Consider the following 26,665-nt stretch of genomic DNA (forward strand, 5'->3'; position numbering starts at 1 on the left):
GTCCGTAGGATGCATGCCTGGGTGATTTTAAAGAAATCTATGTGATCATCATGTTCCTTTACATCTGACAGTCAAGTCATAGCCACACACGTGTTCAAAGCTGTCTGACAATTATCTTTGTATCAGCCTGTCTTTTGGGGATGAGATGTGTTCATCTGCTTTGGAGGGAATGAAAAACGGATGGAAAAGGAAACAGCCAGAACGCGAAATTACCCAGTACCCTGGTAAACAAAGCACTTAAGTGCCTACCAGTTAAGAAAGTATCCCGCTGTGAGGAAAAGCGAAAGCGCTGTGGATTGACAGGCACGCAGTCCTTGAGCTGTACAGCCCAGGCTGGGTGACAGGAGGCCGGATGGAGCTAGATGAGGCAGGGAGGGCCGACAGTGCTTCTCCGTACAGGTCGCTTCAGACATGGTTGTCCATCACGGACGACGGCGTCTGTTGCGGGGCCCATCAAAAAGACTGAATTTCGGGGCTGCGGTGCAGGTACCGTCGGCCCAACCCACCACACCGAGACCGCCGCGCACAACTTGCAGCCAGGCCCCGCCAGCTGTGCCACTACCTGCACATGCGTGGTGCACGCCCCCGCCCGCCGGGAAGGGGCGGGAGAAACGAGACGAGACTCGGCTCGGCTCGGCTCGGCTCGGCTCGGCTCAGCTCAGCTCAGCTCGGCTCGGCTCGGCTCGGCTCGGCTCCCCCCGCCCTCGCTGGGCGCATACACACCCGGCACCGCCTCTTGCTATTGACGGCGCGTCCCGCTTCTTCCCGCCCCTTCGAGGAGCCACAACCCTTCCCATTGGCCCCGCGGGCCGGCGGAGCCTCGCGGTTGGCTCCGGCGGCGCTGCGGCCCGGCGGCGCTGTGGGTGGGGCGGTCCGGCGTTCGCCGTGAGGTGCGGGAGGACCCCGTCGGCCGCTGCCGCCGCTTCCGGGTTCGTAGTGAAGCCGCCGCGGACGGCGATGGCGTAAGTGCGGGGGCGCGGGTGGGGGTTGCCAGCGGCGGGCGGGGCGGGACCGTCTTTCTGTTCCCACCAGGCTGGGCGCCGTGTGGGGCCGCTGTGGGCGGGACGGGGGTTGGTGCGGAGGGGTCGGCCCCGCCGCTGTTCCCGGGCCTGTCAGGCCGCGCCGCCTTATTCATGAGGGAAAAGCCGCCCGGCCGCCCTTGCGCGTGGCACCTCTGAGAGGAGTTAGCCACCCCGGGGGGAGTCGCAGCGCGTTGGGGCCTCCGAGGGTCCCGTGGGCTGCGCTGCGCCTCCAGCGTACCTGGTGGTATGCAGCTGGAGCCCGCTTTCCAGTGCAGCCTGGTCCGCCCAGCCGGGTGTTGTGTCACTGGGGCCGCCGTGCCCCGCTTCCTCCGCCGTCCCGTCCGCCCTCCGTGAAGGCGGTGCGAAGGGAAGTCCCTCCGGGCCTAGGGGGTCCGATTTTTTTGCCACTTTGACTATAAAATAGGTTAAAGACGTGCACAAAGCATGTAAAGCCAGAGAAGGGGAGTTCAGGTGCTTCCAGTTTTGTTTAGCCCTTAAGGAAAGTTTCGCTCTCCCTTTCCCTGGCCGGTGGAAGCCGATCTCTGCCGGCGGCTGCCGTCCCTGGAGGGTTTAACGCAGCCACACGCTGATTTAACACAGATTTAACCTGCTTCTTGATGTGGGTAAAGCTGAAATGATAATCTGCTTACACTTCGCATTGTCAATAAAAAAATCTGATGTAATGTATTAGTATAACATGCTGTAGCATGTTGATAAGGTGGAGGTGTGTTACAAAGTTTATTAGTGTACAGCCAGTATCCCAGTCATGATCTGTGTCTGAATTTGTTTCACATTTTAAGACACGCCTCCACACTCACCAAACTGTGAAAACTGCCACTGTTGGTAGCTTAATGCAACGTATAATTTTATCAGGTTTAATGTTAAGAAGACCACAGTTGTTGTTATGTTGCTTCTGTTGTGTAATTTAGTTACTTTTCTAGCTTTTATTTGTAGTGGTGGTACAGGGTTTTTTCCAATTTTCATGTGCTCATTGCAAAGTGCAATGTGGCCTGAAATTTTAGTAACTGAGAATCAAAACTGGAGTGTAGGAGGGAGTACTCCTCTTGTTTGTGGAAGTATGTTAGAAGGCTATTGAAACAATTGGTGATAAAACAGTGTTTAAGGTCAGATTAGGCAGTTGGCGCTCAGTGGATGTTCAGGGATGTTTACTTACAATCATGCCTGGAATTTGCACAGTTAACCTGCTTGTGAACAGGTTAATGCATGAGTAGACTTTGCTCATGGTGAATCGTCTCTAGTTGCACATCCGGGACTTCTCCAGGGAGAGCTCTCCTTATGTGTGGCATGCTGAATTAAGTCTCCCCTTTTGGCTATGCTGTTAGAAAACCTTGGCATGTGAAATGTGCATCAGCTGCTCTTTGGTAATTGTCGTTTTGCATAATTTTATCCTGTGAGAAACAGGCAAGACTTTACTGCTTTTCGTTAGCAGAGTTATAGGGTGTTTGTAGTGGTGTTGAGATATACTGCCTTCTCCTAAGAATTTCTTATTTTATATAACTTCTTTTAGCACTTGTTGCTATGCCAAAATCTTTGTGTTGACTGCAGGCTGAGACAGATGCTAATGAAGATCTACATGTAGTTCAGTTAAGGGTGATGGTATATCCAGCCACAATACTTTTTTAGTTTGATTTATGGCATATTTTCCCCTTTCCTCGAATTGTGGAGGTTATGATGTGTCAGAAAAGTTGAGAGGAAGTATGTAAGGTGTAGAAGACTCAAATTAATAGAATAGTTCAGATTACAAAAATGGAGGGGGGGGGGTCAAAAATGTAATTTTTTTTTAATATAAATGGAGGAGTGTGCATAAGTAAAGCTCTAATTTATTTCTACTGTTATGAGCTTTTATCTTCCGTTGTGTGTTTTTTTTTTTTGTGGGGTGATGGTGGTTTTGTTTTTTTGTTTTGTTTTTTTTTTTCCCTTGGCGGAAGGGTTGTTCTTTTTTTCTTCTGCAGCATCAAAAAGTGGCAATGTGAGCAGCGAAACAGCCTTCTCCCCTGAACAAGTCTGGGAGGCAAGGTTAAACCGCACATTTTTATTAAAAAAACCCACCACAACCTCTCCCTCCTCCCCATAACAAACCCAACCAAAAAACAAACCCAAAACAGAAACGAAAAAGCCATCCTAAGTTCAGTTAGGTATTCCCAGGCTAGCAATTGAGAATGATGCAAAAAGTACTGTATATTGGCTGCCATAGCAGGAGCTTGTCTTAGATTTCTTCTGTATTAAAACTCATGTCCTGTTATACTATAAATAAGCAAACAAACAAAATATCCTTTCTGCTGTTTTGAACACTGAATCAGTAGGTACTAGATTTTTATTCTGTTTTTTTCTCACTGCTCTCAGAAGGGTGTTATATATATATATATATTTATTTGAGATGGTTCTCTGGGGTTTTGTGGTTTTTTGATTTTTTTTTTGTTTGTTTACTTTTTTTCCCCTCTATTAGGTAAAATCTTATCAGGCAGGCTACTGTAAAATCATTTTTGCCTTTTATCTTACGCTTCCTTTAAATACACTTTAGTTTTGATTTAATTAAAGTAAACATATTATTTACTAACATAAGCTACTGTAGTGCAGATGATGTTTAACTAAGGCTTTCCATGCACTGGTTTAACAAGGTGTGATTCTTCTGTGATATGTTTAGTTCAGCTGTTTCCACTGGAGGTTATACCAAGATTTTATTAGTATAATTAAAACAGTAGTTTACTCTGTTTAAAATGTACTGCTGTTGTTACTTCCAACACTAGCAGAGGGGGAAGAGAACAGGCCTGAATCTTAGTTCTTTCATTAGAAAAAGAACTGCTACAAGAATTGCTGTGCAGGTCTCTACCACTTAGCTTATTATTTGTGTACATGTGCTTTTTGAGAACAACTTTCCTTTTTTACTTTCTTCATTCCCTTGCTTGTTGATTAAAAAGTAGCTGAGCTTCCAAAGCTGTGCTGGGATGGGTTTGAAGTCTTTGGACAGAGCTTGAGTGTTTTGCGAAAGACAGCAATGTTGGCAGCTTTTGGTTTTGCAAAACATGCATAATGGGTGCCTGGATGCTGAAAATTCGGTTGAGTCATGTTTACATCTGTGAGACTCCTTTCTAATATCATTTAATTATCTAAAGCTCTGATTTCGTAGCAGCTGCTGCTGGAGACTCTTTGAAAAAAAAAGTAATGGAATGAGTAGGATGCAGAAATGCCATTTCTTTCCTTTTTTTCTAAGCAGCCGCTGAGGGTACGGCTCCCTCGGTGGAGATGTGAAGCATCCAGGCATATTACCTATACTCATTTATTGTAGACTAGGGGGATTTATTTCCAGTTGTTTAGTGAGTCCTGGTAGGTGTAATCGAGACTCTGCTGTCTTGTGATTGCTGTTGAAGTTAGGAGTTGAATATCCTCATAACGGTAATTAACCACTAATAACATTAATTACTGTGTATTTGGTAAGTGCTAAAGATCTGAGGAATATGTCTGACAAATTTAAACTCCTGGTTTAATCTCCCCATGAATTCTACTACTACTAAGGGGATTAGTAACATCCATAACTGTATAAAAGTGATTCTTCTCAGTAACGTGAAATGCTAGGTTTCTTCCCACCTTTGGATACCAGTTTTATTCAGATGTTTCTACAAGATGTGATAGGAAGAGAGTGTTACAAAGGATGTCAGAAGAAGAAACGTGTTTATTTTTCCTTTTCTTATGCATCTCGAGACTCGCATTACCCTGATTCTCCTGGGGACCGAATAAATTTTCTGTTGCCTTTATTCTCAGCTATAGGTACAGGACAGACCTGGGTTGTTTCTCCCTAGGCTGCGGCTGTCACTGCCAAGGAACTGGACTCTGGTGACCAGGCTTGTGTTTTTCTTTTTTCCTGTCAACTCTTCTATATATGCATGCTCTTTGTAAATTTTTAATGGCTTTGTTCAAGCAGAGGTTCGTTCTGTGTTAAGGTGTTAATTTGTCAGTGTGAGGTTAAACCTAGTTTACCTATTTGATGTGATTGTAATGTGTTTATAAAGATTTGAAGCAGCTGCTTTTGAATGTTTGGCTTTTTAGGGTTAGAATATTTGTGTTGAGTTTGAAGCAGACTGTAAATGAAATGCATCACTAGGATTGTAACCTCCCTTGTATTTCTTTTTTGGCATTGAGAAAGCTGGATTCATGTGTGACACAAGCAATTAAATTCATTTTTCTAAAAGTCTGTTGAGTGTGAAGGCCTTTCTGACTAAGAGGAGCAAATCTACACCAATATCAAACTCTCACATCTTCAAGCCAGTCTGCTGTCTGCTTTGAAAACACAAAATGCTCTAAACTTGCACAACCTGAAAACCAGGCCCCAACTATTTCAATTGGGCATCATAAATAAAGGATTTGGCTTCTGATTATCTCATTGGCAGAAAGAAGACTACATAATGCCTTAAAGGACTGCTGTGAAGATAAATACAGTATTGTGATTCTGTCACTTCAGTGCCACAGTTCATCCTCATTTTCTGTGTTCTTCCCAGGAGATAGCTAATAGTTTTGCATGTATTAACATGGTATGTGGTAAATGAGAGTCACAAGTGACATACTGAATAGTAAAGATGTGCTTAAAAAAAAATAAAATGTAGGGGGAAGGCAAACAAACCAAAATACTTGACATGGCTTTAGAATATATTCTATCATATTAATTGGATTCATCATCACAAAACGGTACAGACCTTGAGAAAATGCTATAAATAAGCACAGAGACATAAACATCAAGTTCTGGGTTTCTCTTCCTCTTCGATGCTGTTTTTGTACTAGCAGGGTTGGTGTCCTGGGTTCAGCAGTAGCAGTCATTTTTCTCCTTCTTAGTAGCTGGTGCAGTGCTGTGTTTTTGACTTTCAGCCTGGGAACAACACTGATAACACCAGTGCTTTTAGTTGCTGCTAAGTAATGTTTACTTTGATCAAGGAATTTCTTAGTCTCATGCTCTGCCAGGGAGGAGGGGAAGCTGAGAAGAAGCAGATACAGGACACCTGACCCAAACTAGCCAAACGGGTATTCCATACCACAGCATGTCATGCCCAGTATATAAACTGGGGGGGAGTTACCCAGAAGAGCTAGACTGCTGCTTGGGTCACGCTGGGTATTAGTTGGTGAGGGGTGAGCAATTGTATTCTTTCCCCTTGTCGTTATTATTGGTGGTAGCAGTAGTGGTTTTGTATTATACCGCAGTTACTGAGCTGTTCTTATCTCAACCCGTGGGAGTTACATTCTTTCAATTCTCCTCCCCATCCCTCTGGGAGAAGGGGGAGAAGGAAGCAAGGGAGTGACTGAGCCGCTGCGTGGTTCTGAGTTACTGGCTGGGTTTAAACCTCGACAGTTGGCAAGACTCTTATTTCCCATCGATTTAGGTCGTGTATTTCCAAGAGGAGTCCCTTAAGCCTGGAAAGTATACTGTTACTCAGAAGGATACAGTAGCAGTTTGATTGTAAATTACAGGTTCCCCAAGCTAGGGGTCAGTGTTCCTGGAGAGTGCAACAGTTAATGTTTTGCCTGACTGGAAAGTAATTTTGCCCACAGGAATAAAATGTAACAGAGAGTGGATGAGTGCAAGCCGCTGGAAGGTATCTACCGTTTTAAGTCTTTGGGAACAAGATTATAGGGCATGGAAGGTGAAGGCTGATAGGTGCAGTCTGTCAACAGGAGGAAATGCTGATTATTGAAAGTAGCTAATATCAATCCTGAGAAGATATCTTTTCCTTTTAATAGTACTGATGATCCAGATCCTGCCTCCATCCTCCATGCCATATAAACACACAAGAGCATTATAGACAGTCTCTCATGCATCCCTTTTCTATAACACTGCTTTATATAGCCAAAATCACTTCATAATCTAGGTGGATTAAACACCCGCTTCCTCTGAGACATGTGCCGAGAGCCCACATCTAGTGCGTGTGTTGTTTCTGCCTGTTTCTGGGTGGTTACACTTCAATTGCCATCATCCTTTTCCTCAGGTGACTTGATAAAGGGTGAAGAGTACCATAACTAAAAAAAATAATCAGTGGGGCAGGGTAGTAAAACATCAGCTGTGGAGTCCAAAATGATGTATTGACACATGATAATTGGCAGGGATTCCTGAGTTTGATTGCATGCAAATAGTGAATGTATTCCAGAAAATTTCCGAGGATGTTCAGTTTGTGGTTATGGATAGTGATGGCAAAAAATGATGAGCACTGTCCTAATGTAACCAAGTATGTGGATCCCATGACTTGCAGTCTCTGAGTTGTCTTGTCACAGTCCTGTTTAAAGCATAATGATATTTTATGTAGTGTCTCAGTATCACTTAACATTTGGTGATAATTTCTTAGGGAAAAAGGTGCAGGTTGCTTTCTTGAGGGGTTAAGTAGTGGTGGTGTTCAGCAAGGTGCTAGGCAGTCCTCACTAGCTGACAGCACTTCCACAGTGGTCTTGATCACAAAGTAGTGACCCTGTTGTCTCTTGGTAAGAAAGTTCTTTCTTTCTTTATGCTGAAAGTGTCAGTTTTGGTTTCTGCATTGCCTTGTCATTCATGCATTAAAGGAGCTTAGACGCTGTCTGCAGAGGCATCAATCTGCTTCATAATGCAAGTTGATAAGTGTTTTGTTTGTTTGTTTTTTTAATATACTGTGAATGTCTTAAAGTGCATCCTAGTGCCATTATGTGATTTAATTTGCCATTGTAATGCCCCTTCTAAAACAAGGGCTTCTTTTTTAAAGGGGGTGTGTGTGATGCCTATTATTCTTCTTTGTACGGGAGCTCACTTAGTAGATTCTTTATCATCAGTACTAGAAGCGATGTCTGGGGTCGTTTCTGTTTATTAGTTTCATCTTTATTCCTCCCCATCCTATTCCTTCTTGCAGAACAGGTGATGAACAAATTGTTAGCATTTGTTCTTGGGACTGTACTTGTATTTTAGTTCAAAACATAGGCTCTTAGCTCAATGTGCTCCCCCTACATTTCTGTAAATACAGATTTATTGAAATGTAGGGGTGAGAAAAAAGTGCATTAAATGTGTCTTTTTGGTCAACTTTTTCTTCCATATTTTCTTCTCAAGTTATAATAGTGAGAGGTAGTATGGATATTACAGGGGTAAATTGGTAGGTTAATTGCTAACACTTCTGAATTCTGACAATTCCAAAGATGTTATACTACTCAAAACCTAAGGTATTACCAACATTAATTTGTTCTATGTTGTCGAGCTCTTGATGGAGAGCACTGGAGACTTCATAAAAAAAAGGAAATGAAGTTTACTTTTTTTTTGAGGGTAAAATACTGTCAGGAAGGGAGGCAGCCTGGAGCTTGAAGGGGTTAAAAAAAGGAGGTTAGGGTGAGGGACAGCAAGAAAAAGAAAGAGCAGACTTAATGCTTATCTTCCTGTGAGAAGGCTTGACAGATTAGGTCCAAGGGAGAGGACTTCAAATGAGACTAATGCAAGTAAAAGACTGCTGTGTAAGTGCAGATGTTACTGAGTTGAGCTACTCCCTAGCTTGCTGCTACGATAAAACAGTTCTATAAATTTGTTTGCTGTTACATGCTGCACAGGGCATTCAGGGTACTGAATTTAGAGAGCAGATTCCAGCATTCTGTTGATCTATAATCTGGTTTACGGAGGCATGTGCCTGGAAACTCTGTTTCAGCAGAGGTGAGTGGAAGTGTTTCTGGAGCTCTAGAATAGAAGAAAGGGTAGCTGAGAATCACAAAGATGTTATTGAAGGAATTAAACCAAGTAAATTCATATTTTTGAGAATGAAGACCCTAGGCCCACTGTAGGAGAGGATTTGGTTTGAGACCATCTTAAGAAACTGAATGTACACAAGTCCATAGGACCTGATGAAATCCATCCACGGGTCCTGAAGGAGCTGGTAAATGAAGTTGCTAAGCCACTGGCCATCATATTTGAAAAATCATGGCAGTCAGGTGAAGTTCCAGACGACTGGAAAAAGGGAAATATAACCCGCATTTTCAAGAAGGGGAAAATGGGTGATCCAAGGAACTACAGACCAGTCAATCTCACCTCTGTGCCTGGCAAAATCTTGGAGCAGATTCTCCTGGAAGGCATGCTAAGGCACATGAAAAACAACAAGGTGCTTGGTGACAGCCAGCATGGCTTCACTAAGGGGAAATCCTGCCTGACCAATTTGGTGGCCTTCTATGATGGGGCTATGGAACTGACAGATGGGGTAGAGCAGTTGATGTCATCTACCTGGACTTGTGCAAAGCGTTCGACACTGTCCCACATGACATCCTTGTCTCTAAATTGAAGAGACATCAATTTGATGGATGGACCACTCGGTGGATAAAGAACTGGCTGGATGGCCGCACACAGAGTTGTGGTCAATAGCTCAATGTCCAGTTGGAGACCAGTAATGAGTGGTGTCCCTCAGGGATCGGTATTGGGACCAGTCTTGTTCAACATCTTCGTCGCTGACATGGACAGTGGGATTGAGTGCGCCCTCAGCAAGTTTGCTGATGACACCAAGCTGTGATATGCTGGAGGGAAGGAATGCCATCCAGAGGGACCTTGACATGCTTGTGAGGTGGGCTGATGCCAACCTCATGAAATTTAACCATGACAAGTGCAAGGTCCTGCATCTGGGTGGGAGCAATCCCAGGCACAGCTACAGGTTGGGCAAAGAAGAGATTCAGAGCAGCCCTGTGGAGAAGGACTTGGGGGTGTTGGTTGATGAAAAAATGAACATGAGCTGGCAGTGTGCGCTTGCAGCCCAGAAAGCTAGCCGTATCCTGGGCTGCATCAAAAGGAGTGTGACCAGCGGTGATCCTGCCCCTCTACTCTGCTCTTGTGAGACCTCACCTGGAGTATTATGTGCAGTTCTGGTGTCCTCAACATAAAAAGGACATGGAACTGTTGGAACAAGTCCAGAGGAGGGCCACGAGGATGATCAGGGGACTGGAGCTACTCCCGTATGAAGACAGGCTGAGAAAGTTGGGGCTGTTCAGCCTGGAGAAGAGAAGGCTGTGTGGAGCCTGAAGGGCGCCTATAGGGATGCTGGAGAGGAACTCTTCACTAGGAACTGTAGTGATAGGACAAGGGGTAACGGGTTAAAACTTGAACAGTGGAAGTTTAGATTGGATATAAGGAGGAAATTCTTTACTGTATGGGTGGTGAGGCACTGGACTGGATTGCCCAGGGAAGTTGTGAATGCTCCATCTGGATAGAGCCTTGTGTGGCATGGTTTAGTGTGAAGTGTCCCTGCCCATGGCGGGGGGGGTGAAACTAGATGATCTTAAGGTCCCTTCCAACCCTAACTATTCTATGATTCTATGAAACAGATCATTAGAAATTTTTTAACATGGTACATACTCAGTATTCTCCAAACTGTACTGTACTTGTTACTCATTTTGATTTTGGTTTTCTTTAGTTCTACAGGTGCAGGTGCAAAAACAGTTTAGCAATGGATCAAAGGAAAAATGATAGTTTTGTCCCAAGTATCACGCAGTTGGAAGACTTCCTAACAGAACACGACTCCAATGTTGTATGGCTGTTAGTAGGTAAGGACAAGCTATTATGTTTTGGTTAAATGTTTTTTTTTTCGTGTGTATGTGTACTTTTAAATGTGTTTCTTTAAATGCTGGCATAGCAGTATCTAATACAACAGAATACTGAAAAAGGAGTTCTGTCATACAGCTGTTGAGTGAAGTATGGTAATGCTATTTAAGTAATTTGGAAAGGAAAAAGTGCAGAACTGTTTCCAGTACTAATTGTGCTGCAACATTTGGGAGGTAAGACTCATATTAAAGGCATATTTATTAACTGTCCCAGTTTCAGGCAGCCATTCCTCCTTAGCTGTCATCTTCATGGCATCCTGTTATAAGAGAACAAAAAAGATGTTGGTAGTTTCTTCTCCTGAATCAGTTATCAATTGCAGTAAAAGAGGTGGTGAATTCTAGAAATGAACATGCTCTGCAAAGACCTGATGCTCAATTCTAGAATAAGTTCTAAAAATCAGTACAGTAAAACTTTCAAATGTATTTTCCAAAATATAGTTTCCGTGAAGAGGCTTTTAAAATCAAGAATATAATAATGAGATGAATAGAGTTTATGGGATCTGTCATTAATAGTGGAGATTGAATTCGGTAATTGAATATAAAAGGTTACAATTAGTGGCAGAGCTGAGACTAGTAGTAAGGGCAGTGGATTAGGACTGTAGTGTCTGGAAACTGCATGAGGTTGCTGATTTTTCTCAGTATATATTACCAAGAAGGTGCCCTCTTGGCTTTAAGTGTCTAGAAGTTAAGTGTTGAAGTTGAACTTTAATTGCAAATGAAGTTTTATTGCTGGAATGAGATGCTTTGAGTCATTCCACCTTTCTCCCTACCAGGGAGAGGACCAGCAGTAAGCGGCTTACTCATCTGAAAGTGAGGGGAGGTAAACACTGTCCTTGGAGTATGCCTTCACTGAATGCCAGGAGCAGCTTGTTTTCAGGGGTGTAGCTTTAACCCTCTATGCCCTGTGTAATCACCCACACAGATTTGATTTGTTTTACATGCCAAACGTGTTTGAGCTACTTGAATTCTGGCCACCCTCGATCCATTTTCCTGTAAGGAAAAGACAAAGTACTGCAAATCTTTCTGTTCTATCTTCTCATCTTTTATCAAAGCACAGGACTTGTTACAAAGCAGTGGTGCATCCCACTGGAGGAAAAAAAAAATCCTAAAGACCAGTATAAGGACAGGTTGGGTTTGGATTTTTTGTGTGCTTTTGAATAACCTGAACTCTGTGCAGATGAAGGTGTCATACCCACATATCTTTCTGTACTTCAAGTTTCTCATAAAAGGCACAATAAATCTGTGTTTTTCAGTATTAAGTGTATACATAAATGAGAAACTTCTGTTACAAAGTTCAGTTAGTATAATGAGTAGAGATACCTCAAATAAAAAAAAAAAAAAAAAATTTGCTTTCTTCCCTGTTCTGCTGTGGATGAAACAGAATGGTAATTATCAGTGAAATGACTTAGAACTAGTCTGTTCCCTGGCAGTCTTTTTCCTTTTGGGTTTGTCCTTCTGGAAGCTTTGAGAACCCTTGTAGTTAGAAATAGGTTACTAGCTCTTAATCAACTTAAGTAAAAATTAGCTAATTAGCTTGGGGATTAGCAGGGGGATTTTTCTCAGGATACAGTGACTTAGGAAATGGTTTCAGATGTGATAATGTTTCCTGTGCTAAGATATGAAAGACTAGAAACTTAAGTTACAGTTCATGGTGTGAAAAAGGAATGTAGTATCACTTTTGTGGTGTTTTGGGGCGTTTTGAAATAAATGACCATGTGGGATAACGCATGTTATGATTCCATCTATGCAATTTAACTACTTGGATGGTAAGGGATGTAATGCAATATGTGGTGCCTTTTGCAGGTCCTCCAGAGGACAGGGTTTTTTTTTGTTTATATATTGGGGAATGTAAGAGCTTCCCATTTTTCATTCTTTTTCTCCCCCATCTTTTCACACACTTCTCACACCGTCTCTCTGAAAACACCCGTTAAAACTTCCCATCAGTTTAAAATTTTTTGGAGATTAGGAAGAACAGTGCTGTGCTTTATAGTCCTAATAGGTAAGGCTTTTATCTAGGTCAGCATACTTAAAAAACTATTTTAATTAATTTTAATCTTTCAACAGCGACAATATTGTCTTGTGGTTGGATTATCTACCTAACTTACTACAATTCCCGGAACATTGGACTCATTTTAACATTGGTTCTTAACAGATTATATAAACATGGCTACATCCATATTGGTAAGTTATAATTGCTGTAATGCCGCTGTTTATCTGATGCTTTTGATAGAATCATAGAATAGTTAGGGTTGGTATACTTCAATTTGCTAAAAACTCAAAGTATAATGAAAGTATTCCATTGTTATAGTAGTTTGAAAATGATCACCATTTATTTAAGAAGAAAAAAAGTTCAATATCGCGCTTTATTGCAGGATTCTTGGTGTAGGTAGAAAAACACCCCTTTTTTCATTGAAGTCTCTTATTATTTTATGTTAAAGTTCCCTTGAAAGGTTTTTGTAATTTTGAATTTACTTTTTTTCTGTTTAGTCTGTGTACTTTGTGTACTTAAAATCTGTAGGTTTTCCACTACACCCTTTTAAAAGCCCTGTAATTGTAATGGTCAGGACCTGAAAGGAGATTGACCTCAGTCCTCCGTGCAACCTGCTTGGTCCACTTTTGAATTTGGCTCATAATTTAATGTTAAGAGGTGCAACTTCGCACTTCCCCACACCTTTGTGGCCTATTATATGGCATCTGAAGTGGGTGGCAATCACTGGAGTAGGCTCAGAGGGGAACAGTAGAGTCTTAAGCCTTGACTCCATGTTATGGCAGTGTCCTTGCTTTCTAAATAAACTCTTGGAACAACCGATCATGTTAAATCCATACTGGGATTGTGTAGAATTTATACTGGCTAGAGCATTTGCATCGAAATCCATTAACTTTTTTTTTTTTTTTTTAATATTGTAAAACATTTTTTAATAAAACAGGTCAGTACAAATCACTTGGGCACTCACCCACATTACAGAAATATCCGATGCTGGGTCCCAAAAGGCTGTATCCTGCAACCTTACTTGGCTCATACTTTTAATTTTCTTTCATTTATTCTTCCATGCCTTCCTTTGTCTGCTTCCCTGAATAACGACTTTTTCTGCAAATGTTGATTATAATTGTAGTGAACACTTAAACCCCCAAAATCTCACACTTGTCTGCCAAAGAGACCCATGCAATAATTTGCTTATGTCTCAGGAATTTGAGAACTGTAGTCCAAATCATCTTAAAATCCAGCTTTTTGAACAGCAGTATAACTGAAACAGTTATTGAATGCTACAGCTGATCTATAGGCTTTTATGAAAATTTCTCGGTGAAATTGTTATTGGGTAAAGACTGTTGGACATAGCTGGCCAAATGTATGGTATTCTTTATAATCTTAATCAGGAAGAAGAGCATAACATTAATTAAATTCCAGGATTTACAGTTTGGCTTCAGTTGATCAGTGGTTTGGTTTTTTTCTTGTTTTGTTTTGTTTTGTTATTTAAATCATGGTTTGCTTAACTTTCTGTGGGTGAAGTCAAAAGCATTAGGAAAAATATAGGCTATTACATTACCTGCTGGTCTTTTCATGCTTATTGATTCTGCTGCCAACACAATTTATCATAATAATTGGACTGAAAATTTTATAGCCATTTAAAATATGAAAAATTATTTTGTCAGGAATCTTCATTTCTCTAATTATGGTCTTGCATACAATGACTTGATGGCATAAATGTTCAAAATAGCTTTCCTAGCTGTTTTCACAAGCTCCCAAGTCACCTGAAGGTTCCTGTGTGACTAGTGTGTTTCAGGGGGTTGGTTGTACTCTTGGGTGGTGCCAAACCAGCACCTTTTAGAGCTCTGTGCTTTTTGATTTGTATGTTCTGAATCTCTGACTTTCCTTCTCCCCTGAAAATCTTGTGGTTTCAAAGGGAAAACTCAAGATACCTAAATAAACCCCTTTTACATAATTGAATACTATATTCTTCCTGTTCAGAAAATAAAGCATTAACAACTTCAAGCTAATGTCTGGTAAACATTTCTTTTCATGCTAGGTTCCTTTTCGTTCTCTGTGCTGTCTGGAAAAGTAATGGTTCGTGAAATCTATTTCATCACAGAAGACATGTCTATCAGGTACAGATTTCCAAGGGAGTCACTCTTCTAAAAAGCGATAGCAAATATAGTAATTCCGTATGTCTGAATAATGCATGTCTAAATACTGTCTTACAAATGAGCAATGAATATATTTATAAATCTTAAAAATAAACCAACTTTTAAAATGGCAGGTTTTAGACATTCTTAGATACTTTTTAGCTCATTTGCTGTTTGAGGGTTACCAGTTGGAGGTGAGTACTGGATAAGATTCTAGTTGTCCTTAGTATTTGTAAAAGAAAACACTTTCAAGTTCAAAGGAGAACTGTTTTATCATTAATGTCTTTCACTCTACCATGCCTCTGCTCTTAAGTCTGGCAGATTCATTTTGGCCCCGGACTTATAATTTATTTACTGGAATTCAGAATAATTTGTTTCATCAACCACACACTAAAGAATAGTTTGTAATTTTGGTTCTTACTGCTGAATAAGGAAAGCCTTGAGAAGACAAAGGATATGGGATTTATATAAAATTCAGCTAATGCAGTAGCTGTATAATATTATAATTTATGCTGTAATGCTTCATGCTTTAATATTGCTTGTGTACTACTGCAACTGCAGATCTCTCCACTGCATAAGGCAAGATGTCGTGCAGCTGCATGTAGAATTTTGGATGATTACTCTCTTAACTTTGCTTTTATATAATTTGTTGTTAGAATTCAAGATGGGTTTATCATATTTCGCTGGTGGAAGATGTACAACCCTAAGCAGAAACAGCATGGTAGGTTTCCTGAAAAGGTTTCAAAGTTTAAGTTTATGGGTGGTTTATGGAAAAATACTTCCTTTGCACAGTCTCATGCATGTAATTGATTTGTTGATGTGTACCTGAAGTACATTAAATCATCGGAAGGTATGTTTTTTTTAACTAGTTAATCTGTGTTAGTACACAGGAATAAAACAATGAAATAAATGTTGGATACATTGAGGGACTTAGACCCTTCTTAAGGCAAACCATTAACCTTAATAGTAGCCTTCATTAGCTGTAATTTAAGCGTAATTGATTCTGTATTGAATTTATATCTGTGGTAAATAAGAGACTTCATACTTTCTGGAAGTGATTTTAGTTTTCAAGTTTGTCTTGTGCTGTGTGGGTATTTTAGCAGAAGTAGGGGATGTTCTTGTATGTATTTGTTAACATTGTATGTATTTGATAACATTGTGTCTTGATGACATCTGTGGTTATAGAAGTGGGGAAGTGTGAAAAATTCATTTATTTTTCTTACAGTCTCTGGATGAAGAAGGAAAATTAACACGATACAATAGATTAATTATAGCTGTGGAAAACACAAGTAGCCTAGTTATGTGTGCTTAGTTGTTTATAGGATCAAAATCTGGTTGAATAAGTCTTAGGTCCTGCCTCTCTTTGCTTTTGAAGCATTGCAGCTCCACTGAGAATTCAAGGAGGTCCAGAAATGGCATTACTAAGCCTCTGATGTGATAGGACACAATTCACATTCTTTATACCATAAGAAGACTAATTCAAAAAGTGGAATCTGGCTTAGTTAATTAGATTTTTCCAACCACAAGTTATTGTCTAATAGGTTTTCATAGAATTTTCTTCATCTGGTAGTTAGAACGTATTTCTCTAGTGTCTCCCAGCATGAAAAGTGAATTGAACTTAATGCAATAAAGACAGCTCTCTGTCTTTTATGGTTGTATTTTTGCTTGGCAGTAGTTTAAGGCTTTAACTTTTTCTGCTGACATTTAAGACAGCATAATTCGTGGACATCCATGTGGATAATACAAGTAACCAAGGAGGTCAGAAGTGTATAGGTCTGACAACAGATTAATGTGAATAAAATACTGTCTTAAATAATTACTCATTTTCCTAGGAAAACTAGCTTTGCTCACTTTACATTTTGATTATTTAGCAGAGATGCTTTCATTTTTAACCTTTAGGGAAAAATAAAATCCTCAATCTCTGAGCCAAACTTGGAGAACAGTTTCCTTCGCTCTGGTGTATGTGATTTGCAAAATGCTTTATGGTATACTCTTCCTATTGAACTTCTGGTAATCAATGTATATTTATGATCAAAGGGTAGATTACAGTAATGGATGCTAGGAAGCACGACAGTTAGACCTTTTTGTCAGAAAAAGGAAGTGTGAAAATGCTTTGCATTCTGGTTTGGGATTGTTGGGTTTGTTTGTTTGTTTTTTTTTTTTGGTTGGTTGGTTGGTTGTTTTGGTTTTTTTCCTTTTTCTTTTCACATTTGTTCCAAAGCTATGAGAATTTTTTAGTTACCAATCTTCCGAGTATAAAACTAACCTATCAATTTTTATGCTTTGTCTACCTGCCCATTAGAATTTGAAGTAAATGTTGTTTTAAGACTAGAATTGCCATATAATTTAAGGATGCTTCTCATAAACACTTAATTGAAGTTCCTTGCAGAAAAGAAGGTTTGAACCACAGAAAGTTTGGATAATGATTATTGGTAACATGTAGTGAAGTTGCATTTCTTGCTATGGGTTTTTAAAAATTCCTTAGTTTGCCCTAGGAAGTGCAATCTGTTTTTCATCACGGCACTATGTTTGTAATAGGCGCTCTGTTTGTGCTAGGCATGTCATACCAATGTTGAAAGAACTTCATCGAAAATGTCAAGTATGTGGGCTGTCTTCCTGATTTGAGTGTTAAGTTAAACCATACTGGAACTTGAGAGTAGGTTTTATACATATTTGAGAAAACGAAAGTGGTTTAGGAACAAAAGTTGGAGTATTATGTTGTGAATAGGGCACAACCTGATGGCATGGTTTAAGTGCCACAGCAGATAAGCAATTTTGACACTGTAAAACCCCGTTGTTTGTTTTGTGAGGTGCTTTTTCAAAGGGGAAACACTGTTTTGAGAACCAACTGAAAAAGCAGTAAATAAATTTTGATTAAGCTCGGTAGACAGCAAATGTCAGAACCTTGGCTATATTAGTCATCTTGCTACAACTGTTGATAAAACTAGTATTCTGCTATCAGTCTGGTAGTTACATTTACATAACCTGTATGTGTGCTTCTTTGAATCACTTAACTGTATGGCATCCAGATGTGCTTGTATCTTTTTTCCAAAAGTGGCTTAAGGCAACCAAATTGTGTGGAGGTCAAATCTTACTTTTGTTACTAGGAAAAAGAGATAGTTGCCTCTTTAAATCCCCTTTAAATAAATGAATTACTACATATGATTTCATTTGGTCAATGAAGTCTAATACCTGCCTCCAGGAACTGAAAAATTACATTTATTTGTGCTCTTGATGATGCTGAGATCTCCCAGGTGAACAATTGTGTATCCCAGTCTTTGTCCATGTCATCTTTTGCCTGTATCTTATTGATGCAAGGTAATATTACCAACAAACAGATTTGATAGTGCTTTTATGAAAACAGGAAGGAACCGGAACTGGCTCATTAACTTTTCTCTGTCTCTTGTTCAAGAAAACTGTGATGCCATTGTTTTCTGGAGACTTCCATATCATTATAAGAAAAGTCAATGTATAGTAAATATCTGCTAATTTAGGTGTGAGGGGTAAAAGGTGAGTTGCTGATGTTGGGACAGCGTTGTACAGATGCATAACTCTGGGGGCAGCTGTGTTACTTCTCCTGACCCTGACCAGAAGAGCGTCAGTGTTCGACTTTTTAATTTCTGTTGTCTGTGGGATATGTTGCCTTCAGTTTGTACCCCCTGAGTTACAGACTGGGGACTGCTGCAGTAACCATTGATGCTGCAGCTTCCTAAAGGCTGTTTGACTAAGAAAGATCAGATCAGGTTTTAAAACAGCTCAGGTCTCTGGAGTGAATGTGTAACGGGCACTCTTTCAACTGGGTAATTAGGGAGAAATTGTGTGAGCTTTTTCCTCACATTAACTACATAATTAGGTCATACTATCTAAGGCAAAAGTATGTAAAAGTATGTCACAAACAGCTCTGTATGCAGTTAGCAGATTTTGAACTAGTTTTTAAGTATCAGAGAGTCAAGCTGATGCTATAGTTAAAATTTTAAATTAGTTGAAAACGAATATGCTTCTTGTTAGTTACGTATAGTCGTGTTTTCTGTTTCTGTGTAAGAGAAATCTTCTTTCTGGTTCAGGCCTGCTGTACCACAGAGAAAGAAAAAAAAAAAAAGAAAGCTATTTGGATTTTGATATTTAATTGGTTTAGCACTGATATGTGTGCTAAAAAACAGAAGTTGGCACCCAGGCTTCTGTGCTTTGCATCAGAGATATTTTTGTTTGTTTTCATATGTGAGATTAAATAAACCTAATGTACCATTTTATGCAGCTCCTGCCTGGATTTATTTTTGGATTGTGACCTAATGGTGACATGCCTTTCAGGTTTTATATCTTGTATGTAACTGTCTTATTTGACAAGTTTGGAATGATGTAATTATGTTGTCGAGGTTTTACTGCTTTTTAATAGATACTTCAGCAACTGTTCATTGTAATTATTTTTGCAAGATGTGCATATTTGAAAAACTGTAAATATTGTAAGGGAATGTTGGAATAGAATTAGATCTTTTTCCACTATTTATTTAGATCCAAAGGCAGAAACACGACTGTATATTATGGTGAATGACTTTGAATTTCATGTGTACAACCGTTCTGAGCTTTATGGACAACTTCAAGAACTATTTGGCTTGGATCCCATAATAATTCCAGCAAAGAAAGATGATGAAAAATCACAAGTAAATGGGAGGCAGAGAGCACATACCAATCTTGAAAGGTAAATTATTATTCATTTTGCTATTTTGTTGATACTTTGTTCTGCAAAGGGCTGAACTAATTAGGTAATGTTTTGTTAGCATATGCTCTGGAGGCCAAATGGTTGAAGCACATCTGAGAGAAATTGCTCTGACAAGCCTGACAGTCTAAATCTTTTTTCTTTCCTTGGACTTCCTACCATAATAATTGAAGCTCACAACTAAACAAACCAAGTATTTCTTGTTTAATGAACAGAGACAGGTTGAAAAATATATTTGAAGTACAATGTGGAGAGGGAGCATGTGTTGAAGAGGATTATGCTCGTAGAATAAGAATGGTATTGCTCAGTAGAAGTAACTGCTGCTCAAGACATTGAGTAGACAAAATGTTAGGGTCCGTATTGTGTTGGGAGGACTTACTGTTTTTTGAGCTTTAAACTTGGGCTGATTTCACAACTTGTCTTTTTTTTGGGGTGTGTGTGCATAGCTATACAAGCCTTCTTTTCTTATTTTGTTCTTTTTGGAGTACCTCAGGAAACATGGTGTGGGACTGTAAGGAGTTCTTGTACCCAGCTTACATGTAGTGAAGTCAGATGTTCAATAAGAAGGCTCTCTCTGGGCAGAATCGCATGAGACTGATTTATTGGCAGGAGCAGAGCAGATCTGTTGACACCTGAGTCTTTCCAGTGCTGCTGGCTAAATCAGTACTTGTTCCTAAATTCTATAGTGGGCAGCTGTGGGAAGCTGAGCCAGTTTCTCCATGTTTTTATCTTATGCCCTTACTGGCAGATCCTGGAAGGACTTCTGCTGTTGGGGAGGACATGTTTTGGGAAGTGAAAAATCTCACACCTAAATAGCAATATTTAGAGCAGACCAAATTCCCTGAGGAAGATTTATTTAACTATTCTGTGCTAAACGTGGCACACTTGTTTTTTATCTGTGTCAGCCCAGTGTAGCAGCACTCAACGCATGTATGCTTCCTGCTATTGTTCCAGGCTCTGGAGGAGTCTGCAGTAGTCTGCCAGCAGGTCCCTTAGAGGAGGCATCTCTGTGTTAAGGAACATTCCCCAAGATCTGTGCACTGAAACCCCCTAGAATAAAAGGTCGGTAAATTCTTCTGCAAAAAAGGCAAAATAATAATACACATTTTTTCCTGTAGTGTTAAAGTAAAAACAGAATCTCAAGACCCTTCTTCTTCATGGAGATCACTTATTCCAGTCATTAAAGTCAATGTGAGCACGGTAAGTGTAAAGACCCTGATAATGAAAAGATTTAGCAGTATATGCTTAAAAATCAGGCTTGCCATTCATTTTTCTTACAATGATTTCAATGATTTCTTCTAATGATTTCAAGAATATCACCCAGTAATTAAGCTAGGTAATGGGTGTTGCACAATGGTGTGTTTGTGGGCTTTTGGGAGGTGTTTGCGGTTTCGTTGTAATAGGGATATTTGGCCACTCTCCTTAAAAGTTGATGTCCACCCTCCCCCCCCCCCCCCAAAAAAAAAACAAATCACCCAGGAAAATTGTTATTGAAATGGTAGGTGATAGAGTATTTGAGAGTTTAATGTACAAGGTAGTAGTTTTAGTTATGCACAAATTAGGGCCAGGATTTTTGTCTGTGGTCTTTATTTGGATATTGCTGGTTATTTTATAATTTTTATAATTTTGCTGGTTATTTTATAATAATTTGCATTATTATAGATAAATACATATATTTAAAAGATCAGTGTATAACAAGTATTTGGGTTTTCTTTTGGATTTAGGGTCGCTTGGCATTTGGGAATCATTATCAGCCACAAACACTTTGTATTAACTTTGATGATGCTTTTTTGACATATACCACAAAACCACCTTCGAGCCACCTTGACCAGTTTATGCATATTGTGAAAGGAAAATTGGAAAATGTTAGAGTCATGCTGGTTCCAAGTCCAAGATATGTTGGCCTTCAAAATGATGAGTAAGTTTTGGGGACTTTTGTTTCCGTATTTTTTTATTATTTCTTTTAAAAAACGAAGAACAGATTGTTGGTTGTATTTCTGCTAATTTATTTTTCTTAGTGTGTTTAGACAGTTGGTGTTTTTAACACTGCAGGTTTTAAATGTCGGATCTTTGAAACTATTTATGGAGAAAAGTACTAGTTTTCTGTCTCATTGTAGTTTATTTGTTCATAGAATCACAAAATGTTTTTTGGTTGGAAGGGACCTTTAGAGGTCATCTAGTCCACCCTCCCTGCAGTGAGCAGGGACATCTTCAACTAGAACAGGTTGCTCAGAGCCCCATCCAACCTGACCTTGAATATTTCCAGGAATGGGGCATCCTGCATTCAACTTTTATTTTCCTTCACTCAGGTACCATAGCTGCACACCTTTGACAGCACTAGATTTCTAGGGTAAATGCAAGGTTTAAGGTGTTGCCTTCTGTAGAGCTGATTCACATATGGTTAAATAAATATTTAATTAAAAAAAAAGAGGGAAAAAGCTGTGCCATACTTGTTATAGTAGAAATCACATTATCTTTTGAAGATAGATTGCTGATCCTTTTGCCTCTGTGTCTTCTGCATCAGCATGGTTATACAACTTTAACAAACAGTAGTACTAAGTCAATCAAAAGAGAGGGTGCTTACATTAAGTGGTTTGACACTAGGATTCTTGTCTTACTACCATTTAACCACCAGTCATTTCTGTGCATGCTATATTAATGTCTCTGATTGATATGGTGTGGACAGAATGGCCAGAATTTACTGTATTATCTTATTTAATGCTTACAACATTATATATTCAACAGACAATTTAGGCAAAACTGCTAAATTTCAGTCTTTCACAGATGTTATTTGCTCAACAAAAATAATCTATCCTTGGACAATTGTATGTATGAGTTAATGTAAAATGATTATACCTATTTTATACCTCCTAAGCAACAATATTCAGAGAATTGATTATTATTTTTGGGAATAAACTGTATGTTATTTGTACCTTAATTGGCTCTGTATGAGGCAAATACTGCTTCTATAATATGTTTATGATTTCAAAGAACATTCTGTGGGTGTTCTTTGAATCTTACTCTTCCAACATGATGACAAAGGCAATTTCTTCGAGTAATATTGAAAACAAACAAGATTAAAGCAAAATAGGATTAGGACACTCAAACTATTAGCTTTTTCTCCTGCTTCTGCTAAGTATTTTCTTTTTATGCTGTTACCATCCCTGCAGCTCCCGATGGCTGAAGGATAGCATATGTGCAGAAAACATGCCCTAATTTACTGTGTGAATTCAACAAATGACCCAGTTCATTGGAAACAGGGAATGTTTGAATCTTTAGAGCGTGTCCTTTTATGCTGCTTTTGCTTAAAAAATTAAGCTGGGTGTCTTAACTTTCAGAAGTTCCTGCAGGCAATGCACATATAAAAAAACAGCTAAGTGACTTGATGAAATTTGTAACAGATTGACTAATCAATACAAACATCAAAAAAACACCTTGAAAATTGTCATATTATATTACAGACGGACATCTCAACACCTCCATCACTTTCTGCAAATAAATCCTCCAAAACCCAAGGGAAAAAAAACTGTGCTAGGAAAAACAGATCAAAGCAGAACAAGCTTGACGAGCAGTGACTAAGTCAGCAGGCTCAAAGCGGAAGTTTAGGATGGGTATTAGGAAATAATTTTTAATGATGAAAATCTCATTATCATTCATGAGCGTTATCTGATTTGCAAATGTCCTGTGGTGGGTTTTCTAGGGTTCTACCACCTAGATGTACACTGGAAGAACTAGAAGGCAAGGACTGAGAAAGATATTTAGCTACCATGTGGTGTTTTGGTGGTGGGTTTTTGTTTTTTTTTTTTTCCTCTCCCTCCACTTCCATTAGTGTAAGACCTCATAGCTTTCCTCCAGAAAGTGGAGTATGGCAAAGGTGGTGAGGATGACACAGCAGTGGGTATTTGACAAAAGGATTTGACCATTCTATCTGTCAGCAATTAAAGCTTTCCTGTAGATACTTCTCTCTTTCCTACAGCTAAGTGACAGTTTCTGTTAGGCTGTGGAGTTAAGTCCAATTGTTCATCTTTAAGAAGACTTAGCTTTAAAACTCTTTGAACTTCTACTTGAATATAGTGTTTTAGATTGAAACAAAGTTATTAATTATTCTAAGTCAGACCTATGTAGTCTGTGCTATTAGAGACGGTAATGCACTTATGTGAAATGGATATAGTATTCTGTATTTCACAGAACAAAACATGCACCAGAGAGAGCAGCAGGGACTGAGAAACCTTTGACATCATAGACAGGCCAGCTTGCACAGGGGCTGCCTGACCTTCATGGAGAAATGCTGAGTTGCTGAAACAAGATGCAGCCTTTGCCCTACAGTGTGCCTCAATGGGGGTATAGTCAGACAATGATAAATGGTTGTACTGGCTAAGGAAGATACTGTCAGGCTCCTAAGTTTTGCAGCTGGTTATGTTGTGAGCTTCCCCTCTTTTGCATTACAAAGCACAGAGGCTTCCTCTGAGACCCTGTTGGTGGTGTGCTCAACCTGAGAGGCCAAAGTTACAAACTCATGCTGTTGTGCCATGGTGTGTGCTATTCAGTCCTGCTAACCTGCGTGTGCCTATTGCGGAGTGTGGGCAGAATAAAGTGAGCTCTTCCCATGAACTACAATTTAGATCTATATAAATGCTTTCCCTCCCACTTCTGTAGCTGAGCCACTAAATAATTTTTTTTCACATCTTGCTCCGTTTGCATCTCATTGCATCTCAAGTTCATAAATAATCTTTTTCTACAAATGAAAAAAAACAGTTCTACTGAAACAATTCAATTTCAGGCAGAAAAAATAAATAAGTGGAAAACTGGGAATGAATAGAAAGTACTTAATCTTTCACTGCTGTTACTGTCAAAGTAAAATTATTTCAAGGTTCCTGCTCTGCTGCTTTTGAAGAACTTCTGCCAGTATGTGAGCTCTGTCTGCTGTCTCCCATAACTTCCAAGCTTTCTGCATTTGGAAAGAGCTGTGGTAAAATGAGCAGCGTTCTTCTAACAGGTCACATTCTTAGACCTTGTATTTCTGTCATTGGAGTTTTCTTTTTCTGCAAAGAACTGACAACTTACAAAAGTGGCAAAAATGTCTTTCAGTAAAAACAGAACTTTCACATTATAATTATTATTACTATAAAATGTTATATTATAAATCAACATGTAGCAACACTGTAAGAAGGGTATGGCAATGTACTGATATAAAAGTGTTATGAAAAGTGTTTTGTGTCTTAGTTCCATCACTTAGATTCTTTTATATTGAGGGAGATGTTACTGAGGAAGAACAGGGGTTGGTTTTTTTTTTGTTTTTTTTTTTCTTTTTTTAAGCTAATGGTCTAATTACTGAAGATGTCTTGTCCCTTTGGTTTAGAGTGCTATTTTAGAAAGAAAACAATTAGCAGCTGAAAGAGCAATTTAGGACAAGGAGAAAAGAACTTTCAATGGAAAGAAATTTTGAAAGTAAAACTTTTGTAGTTGATTGTGATTTGTAGTACCCGAGAAATGTCTTTGTGGAGAGGAACCTGGTATCTTTGTGCTCAAGTTAACTGAATTTTTAAGGTATTTCATGTAGCAATAATAATAATGTAATGATCAAATATTTTTTGCACATCAGGGTAGATATAGCCTAGCAATATGACAGCTGCCTTTTTGATAAGAGACTTGAAATCAGATAGACTTGAATATTCAGTGCTTGTTTTCAGAAGTTCATTTAGTCTGAGCTAGCAAACTAGGAATTGCAGTGTAATAGGGAGGGAAGGAGAAAAATTGAGGTTATAACCTGCACTTCAAATTTAGCTTACTTAGGACAGACTGCAGTGTGTTTCAGGTACTTCAGTCTCTTCTGCCAACCCTTCTGGTAATGAGAAAAGACCAATGCCTGGCAGACAAGGTAAAGTAGCAAGACCTATGTAGATGTGTGGAGTTGGTGACCTGGGATAGCACCAAACTTGAATCTTGCCCACAGAATGTTTTTGGTCAGGTACCACATACACTGTATCCCCACTGTTGGCTTGCATGATACAGGTAACAGTTTTATTGGTGATTCCATGGATTACATATGTCCTACTAAGAAGCCACAAGTGAGCATGACCTATGAAATCTCTTTCATTATGCTTCATATAGAATCATAGAATACTTAGGGTTGGAAAGGACCTTAAGATAATCTAATTCCAACCCTCCTGCCATGGGCATTTAAAATTACTTGAATGTGTAAAGTTTAATCTCAGTGCATTTTTAATCTTTATTTTGCACTCTTATCCATTTACAGACCACCGAGGCTGATGGGTGAAGGTTTTGTTGTAATGCAGTCCAATGATGTTGATATCTATTATTATATGGATGAACCAGGTACCTTCTGTTAGATAACAAAGATAAAATTTTAAGGCGTATGAAGACTACATGTTTATTGTCTGGACTTGCTAGGCAATTTCTTCTGCTTTTTTTCAGTGCTGAAAAATCTCTGTGCTGAAAGACTTATTGTAATGTTTTGGAGCCAAAAAAGTTTTAGTAATTTTTTCTGCAAATGAACTAAAATTCCACTGAAACAAAGGGGAAGAGAGTTCATTTGTTTCATATTTAGAAAGGAGTGAAATTTTGAGCTGTGTTCAACTTCTAAACTGTTTCATGTAAAAGGTCTGGGGAATTTCATAGATGAAATAACTGAGTATGTAGAACCAATGTATTTCTCAGCAAGTAGTTTTATATCATGTAGGTACTCTATCAGCAAATGCCTTCTGCAAGTCTGTATGCAACATAGAAGCAATTAAGCTTGGTATGTGTTCTTGGAACAAGTTGTATTTTAAGCTGCAATCATAAATGATGTAGGTTTCCAAAAGTACTTCAGGAATGGGGATAATTTATAGTTAACGCTTACTGGAGGTTTGGGGAAATATATTTGGTGCATCCATTTCTGAATATTGTGGTGTTTCTCTTTTTCACTTTAAATCTGGTGTGTTATATTATCAATTTATTTTGCTGGAGTTCTTTCAGTTTGCAAAAGCTTTTGTTTGGACTCCACTTAAAGTATTGCCTGAATCTTGAACAAAGGTAACGTATTCAGTAATGATGCATACTGGTAGGATAGTTGACAATTTTGGAAACTTGGTTTATATGTAGGATTTGGATGTAAATGTGGATGTAGGAAAGCTTGCATTGGTGAAAAGCATATTTGAAAGACAAAACTGCTGTATATGTCAGCATTTTCCTGACATCAGTGAGCAGTGCTTCAGGAAATCAG

At 39.2% G+C, this 26,665-nt stretch overlaps 1 protein-coding gene across 18 annotated transcripts in view; it reads left to right on the forward strand.

The window, feature by feature from the left end:
* Positions 1–820: 820 nt before the first annotated feature.
* Positions 821–26,665, forward strand: part of BLTP1 (bridge-like lipid transfer protein family member 1) — a 117,511-nt gene continuing 91,666 nt past the window's right edge. For 12 of the 18 annotated variants that reach the window (XM_061463071.1, XM_061463098.1, XM_061463144.1 and 9 more), the window contains exons 1-9: positions 821–962; positions 10,418–10,547; positions 12,669–12,785; positions 14,630–14,708; positions 15,383–15,447; positions 19,236–19,422; positions 20,559–20,640; positions 21,165–21,358; positions 25,697–25,776. In XM_061463071.1, the coding sequence (XP_061319055.1) occupies positions 10,451–10,547; positions 12,669–12,785; positions 14,630–14,708; positions 15,383–15,447; positions 19,236–19,422; positions 20,559–20,640; positions 21,165–21,358; positions 25,697–25,776 (901 nt within the window). In that variant the 5' untranslated portion in view covers positions 821–962; positions 10,418–10,450. Of the gene's footprint in view, positions 963–1,446; positions 1,642–10,417; positions 10,548–12,668; positions 12,786–14,629; positions 14,709–15,382; positions 15,448–19,235; positions 19,423–20,394; positions 20,503–20,558; positions 20,641–21,164; positions 21,359–25,696; positions 25,777–26,391; positions 26,476–26,665 lie in introns of those variants that run through there. The other 6 variants (XM_061463080.1, XM_061463106.1, XM_061463185.1 and 3 more) reach the window with 6 other exon arrangements.

Source organism: Pezoporus flaviventris, unplaced genomic scaffold (assembly GCF_033815535.1).
Source record: "Pezoporus flaviventris isolate CSIRO_AGI_PZ_B2104156 unplaced genomic scaffold, CSIRO_AGI_Pfla_v1 ptg000002l, whole genome shotgun sequence".
NCBI classification, from domain to species: domain Eukaryota; kingdom Metazoa; phylum Chordata; class Aves; order Psittaciformes; family Psittacidae; genus Pezoporus; species Pezoporus flaviventris.